At 50.0% G+C, this 5,979-nt stretch overlaps 1 protein-coding gene across 1 annotated transcript; it reads right to left on the reverse strand.

Annotated features, from left to right (window-relative positions):
* Positions 1-293: 293 nt before the first annotated feature.
* On the reverse strand, positions 294-5,346 carry THAP9 (THAP domain containing 9; the record flags this gene model as incomplete). The annotated part of the gene is made up of 3 exons (XM_010080848.1): positions 294-361; positions 2,217-3,733; positions 5,196-5,346. Coding segments are annotated over 3 exons (1,736 nt in total), but the record flags the coding sequence as incomplete, so codon positions are not given.
* Positions 5,347-5,979: the final 633 nt, after the last annotated feature.

A 5,979-nucleotide genomic window follows, 5' to 3' on the forward strand; every position in this document is an offset into this window, starting at 1 on the left:
ACACAAGATGTTCCTGGACTGAGCTTTTCCCCCGCTAGCGCACCAGCTGCCCTGGGAGAAGGCTGTTGATTACTTTAGGCTGCAGTAGAGGTTAGAGGTGGGTTTGTATGGACTTCACCATCCCTGGAGGGGTTCAAGAAACGTGTAGATGTGGTGCTTGGGGACATGGGTTAGTGGGTTGGGTGGGGTTGGGTTGATGGTTGGACTTGATCTTTGAGGTCTTTTCCAACCTGAATGATTCTAGGATTCTATGACTTCAGGGAGGATGTGGTCCTAGGAAGGGTGAGAGTGTTTCAGCGAGAGATGGTGAACATCTGAGCAATCAGCAGTTGCTGAGAGAGAACGCAGTGTCCAAGAGACACTAGGAAAAAGAGTGGTGCAGAAAATCACTTGGTCACCGTTGTGGAATTGTGAATGCTGAAAAATTCCACTGAAACCTGACAATTCCTGTGGTGTGAGTACAGCTAGCAGTATCTGCAGTGGGCAACAGCACCTCTGTACTTTTGGAAGATTATGCCCATTGGTGCTGGGATCCTGTAACAACTCTCAAGCTTTTTTATAGTATCAGGTATGCCATGTTCCCAACTCCATCCTGGGGGCCGGGAGCTTGTGCTTCTCTCTGTAAGAGCTTCGCATTTGAGAGATGGCTCAGTATGAATCGAGCAAGACCAGCTCCCCAGATAGGGAGTGGCAGAAGGCCTATGGCCAGCCAAAAAAAATGCACTGGGAGGAAAGTGCCTGGTCCCCAAGGCTCGGCTCATACTGGGGCTGGAGATTTAGAGACAGTGCAAATATTCCATTGTGTGTGCAACCGACGTACCACTGGGATTTCAGCATCAAATCTATGATTTCAGTAATCAGTGCCAACAACGTCCGAAAAGGAGACTGCCTCGAGTCCTGGGCTACAGGACATGTGCCAGCTCTGGGAGGATGGGGCCATGTGGCACGGGTGGTGGGTGATCTGATGGGGCCATGTAACGGGATCTGAAATGCTTGCCCAGCTGCAGCACACCCACGTGCTGTGCCTGGGGCTCCTGCCCAGAAAGGAGAGGGTCAGTGCTGCTGGGCTCCACAGCCTCAGTGTTGCCCTCTTGCTTTTGGGGACAACAGCTTCTCTGCTTAGTCTCCACTACCTCACTTGTAAAACAGGAGGGTTTAGGGGTGCAGTTTGGTAGTGTAGTCCTCCCTCTTGGGGATCTAGACTTCAACAGCTTGGTTAGCTGGTTGATGAGACAGGTAGGAATGGAGACTAGAGCTTGTGCACAGCTGGAGTGCCATTTTCTTTTCACATCTTTATTTTCCTTTTTAAGTAAAAGCTCTGTCAGCTTTCTTGCCTCCAGCTTTTTTAAAACAGATCTGCTTTAATGACCTCAAACTGCCAGCATACAAGGTCCCCCCCCACACCCTGTGGAAGATGCATCTATTTCCTCCTCCTGGCAAGAGCACTCAGCACCAAGCCACGCAGCACCTCCAGGGTGTCTGCAGCGTCCCCTGCCCCTTTCCCAGGCATCCTGAGCAACCATTGCTCATCCTGACCCACCCCATGAGTCAGATGAAATACGTGGCTGCTCTGCAGGACTGCTAGATGGAACACAGAATCAGAACTTCCTTGCTTCGCTCAAACTCTCATCAGACTGTTGGCAGCAGCCCAACGTATCACCACTTATCAACAGCAGTTTTGCCAGGCCAATCACGGGAAGACATCGTGTTGTTTGCTTGCGTGTGTTGCCTAGGTCTGGCCACCTCTGACCCTCAGTAGGGGACTGCCATCCTCTGAACAGCAATTAGTCATGACCCCAGGTGGGTTTGGCTCGACTGACAGCTACCCAGTAGCAATGGAAATAAATGCTTTCCCTTCAGTCTCTTCCATCTGTGCCTTCCACAATGGTATTTCAAGCTCAGGTGTTCGGCATGGTTTGTTCTGATGTTTAAGTAACATTGTGTTATTTCCTTTACTAAGATTGTGTAGTGATTGTTGATGCATAACTCCCCATCAAAGAAATGGTTTGTGACGGTGGGGAAGAGGGACCTTAGTCCCAGAAGCTCCTGGAGGATTTTTTGTTTTAGATACAAATGCCACTGCTTGGAGTTTTTGTTGCCATCTCTTGCTTTGCCATACCAGTTTAGGACTTGTTCTGAAATGCTGGTGATGTGGTGCACGCTTGCCGAGGGCAGAGTCACTCCTCCTAACTTTTTTATGTAGAGCACCGACCCACCTCTTAGCCTGCTTTCATCTGACTCAAAGAGGGAAGCAAGACAAGCTTCGCAGTGCAAGTCTGAGGCCAACTGCTCAGCAACAAAGCCCGCGGCGCAGGCGATGCTCCGTGTGTGCAGCGAGAGGTCTGTCAGGGCGTTACTCAGTGCAGAGCCCGGCAGAAGCAAGCCTGCGGCACCGGGGTACTCCCTTGCCTGTGTCCTCCCGCGAGCTGGGTTATACTGAGCACGAACACTGCCCAGGGTCAGATCTCTCCTCGGAGAGAGGGATGTGCCTGAGTCACCGCTTTGCAGGGAGCCTGGTGCCAGGCTGCAGCTGGCCAGCAGTTTGCGATACGCGGCCTGGAACGTGGCGCAGGTGGGGTTCCCGCTGCTGCCGCAGGCTTGCCTAAGGGCGCCGAGAAACAGCTCCAGTGGGTCGAGGCTGAAGGCATGGGTCAGGAGATGGTGGGAAGGAGTGTCTTCCAGACACACGGAGCTGGTGTAAAGCCACTTGAGGCTTTCAGCATTGAGCAAGAAACTCAGAAATCCTAGTTTGCGTTTGCTCTTAATAATGTATCTCCCCATAGAGTCCGTTAAGGTGGTGAAGAAGCTCTTGGCCTCATTAAAGAGGTGGCTTATTTTGGTGTAATTTCCAGCTAGCAAAGGCCCCTTCAGTCCCCTTCCATAGGGCCCTCTGCCATGAAATACATCGCACAGATGGCTCATCAAACGCACAAACCTGACAGTACCACTGCAGTTGCAGAACGAGGCCAGGCCCAGCTTCTGGAGGTGTTCCAGCGCCTCAGCAACACCCTCACTGAATAACGGAGTAGCGAGGTTGACCTTCAGGTGGTAACTCTCTTCACTCCCAGGTCCACCTGACTGGGGACTGCACGGATCTACCACTCTCTCCTCCTGCAAAGTTGCCAGGTCCACCACATGTTGCCACTGCACAGTGTCACTGAGCCACTCCATCTTCTGGAAGCACTGCAGCGCGTTTCTTATCAGCCGGATCGCATGGCAAGTGTCAAAGAAGTACGTGATGCTGTGAGCAGAGCCAGGTGGGTGCTGGAAAGTACACTGGATCCTTTCGGGATCTATCCTGATCCCCAGAGCTCTGGCAGTCTCAGCACCGCAAGCGGTGGCACCTGATGTCACAGCTAGCACCGTGACACCAATGTTGTTCAGCTTATTAATGGTCTGACGAAGGAGCTGAGCAAGTAGGTGGCCAGTCGTGCTGTTCACAAAGAAGTAGCCAAGGGGAGCCCTCCAGGGACTTGAGATGCCAACTGTCATGAGGATTATCACTTCTGAGGCCAGTGGAGCTTCATCAGCATCGAGGACGCCTGCTCCCAAGTCAACAAAGCCTGTCAGCTGCTGGGTCTGCCAGTCCCACTCCTGCTGCTTCTGCAGGGACATGTCTTGTACCATCAGGGCACAGTAGCGGTAGGCTTGTTCCCCTCTCTCCACCTTTTCCTGAAGGCGGAGAAAAATGTTGTTGCTGAAGCCTGCAGCATCCTCATTATTAGACAGCCAACTGTAAAAGGAGGAAGGATGCCATTAGGAGATGTGATTCTGAGAAAACTGAAGCAACAGCCAGCACCTTTCACCACTTAGGACATAGTCAGCCATGCCCGGAGCTGCAGAGCTGGCTAAGCCACAGGCAAGCAGCCCTGCCTTTCTTAATGCACATTCCAAGTTTCTTTTCTCACACCCTAGTGATGGGAAGCCAAGCAAAAGTACTGACCATGAAGGGAAATAACAAAGCAGCTTCCTGCCTCTCCAACATATAGATCAGGACAAAAAAAAAAAAAAAAAAAAATTAAACCAACCACAGAAGTGCAAGTCAGGCTATGCAGAGGGCCAGCAATGCCAGGCTGCTCTCCCTCCCAGCAGGCTTTCTCCACACTGTACATCTTCATCCAGTTTGGAAGACGCAAAACCCTCAGCAGCCCATATGGAACGCTACTCTGCTCAGTCCACTCGCTGTCCACCACCTCCTCTCACCGCTTTGAACAGATTCTTTGGAGGAAGCTGTGTGAAACCCCCACAAGCTGGCACGGCCAAAGTGTGTAGCTGTTGTGCATCCTGCAACTACACTACAGCAGTTTGAGACTCAACATCTGTAGGGGGAGAGTTTCTTCAGCTTTTGTTTTGTGTGCTGTTACAACTTCACTCCTCGATAACGGGGCTGGCGACACTTCAGGTAGTAAATTTTCAGCCTACTTGCAATGAGTTCCGTAACCAAACCCGTGATACAGAAATACCTCCCTTCTACGACTTTGGAACAGACACTCCTCAAGATTCACCAACTTCCCAGAGTGGGGCAAGGTGAGAAAAACCAAAGGTCCAGTCCATCTGGTTTATGCAGTCCTTCACTTTTTCATGTCCCCTTCTTGTCTCCTCCCTTTCCCAGAACACAGCCTCAACGTCCTCCATGTTTTGATTTCCTCTTACTGACACTTACTCTCTTCACTCAGGTTTGGCTGTCAGTGGAGGTGTTCCCTTAACACTGCCTCCTGCTGTTTCCTTCTAGATGACCTTACTCCTGTTTGCCTTTCCTTCCAGTATCCAGCTCATCCGTCCCCTCTCACAAGTCTACACTCCACATCCCAGGGCACGAGCATGTGCTAAAATGTAGGAAAGCACCTCCACTTTTTTTTATTCCTCCTTTTCCCCAGTGAACAGTAAAACACATACAGACCCTACAGCAGCTGAGGCCCTGAAATGTAGCATTTTTCACACCCGTGCTCATCTGAGAATACTTAGCAAGCTCTGAAATTCCTCTAAATTCGTTAATGCGACGCACGTGCAATGAATACATACCAGTTCTCTGAGATGAGAGGTATCAACACACACTTCCCACTCTCACGTTACTAAAACAAATCAGTGAAAAGCACTCCCTCCCGCTGAATGTTTTCGGGACAGATCTGTTACACCTCTTTCTACATGAGTACCCTGGAAATACATTCAGAATGAACGAATGAATAAAAACTTGCTTTGTCAGGCTGGAAGAATGAGGCAGAGGAAGAATCTTCCGTAGATAATCGTAGGCCTTATTATGGTAAAGGTGGAGAATGCAAGCGAATTGTCTCATTTCTGGTGAGTATTCTGCCATCTGCCTCCAGCTGTGCAACTCACATGGCAAACCTGCTCAAAAAAAACCCAAAAAATACAAGGTCAGCTTTAGTAAAGCACATTAATAGCTGATAACTTAAAAGAGGGATGCACAATACAAACACGTTGCGGAATATAATGCAACAGGGCTGCCCCTGGAACCACTCAGTCCTGAAGTCTAGTGTGAAGTGTACAGCTCAGCAATACTGTCCCTATGCTTGTCCTGTTCCTAGGAACAGGCAGGGGCCAGGGAGCATGTGCTGTCCAAGGCCAGGTCCCCAACAGATCCTTCCCCTTTTTTCTTAAATAATTTTATTCCACAGTTTTGAGTAAAGATTGTGTATTACATGTGGGTCCTGCTTAAATATTGATGTAATGAGAGAAACCATTAACTTATGCAATTTGAAATGGCTTCTTCAGGTTTTCTTTTAATCTTAACAGAGCTCTAGAAAGCACAAGAGACCAGACTCTGCTCCTGAGCCATCCGTCAGCTGGATGGCAGCATGCTTTGATTTAGCAGCCCAGGTTACACGTCTGACCTGAGTGCTCGAGTAATCACAGAATCACAGAGTGGTTTGGGTTGGAAAGAACCTTAGAGACCATCCAGTGCCACCCCCTGCCATGGGCAGGGACACCTCCCACCAGCCCAGGTTGCTCAAAGCCTCA

The sequence above is a fragment of the Pterocles gutturalis genome, unplaced genomic scaffold (genome assembly GCF_000699245.1).
Source record: "Pterocles gutturalis isolate BGI_N339 unplaced genomic scaffold, ASM69924v1 scaffold42234, whole genome shotgun sequence".
NCBI lineage: Eukaryota > Metazoa > Chordata > Aves > Pterocliformes > Pteroclidae > Pterocles > Pterocles gutturalis.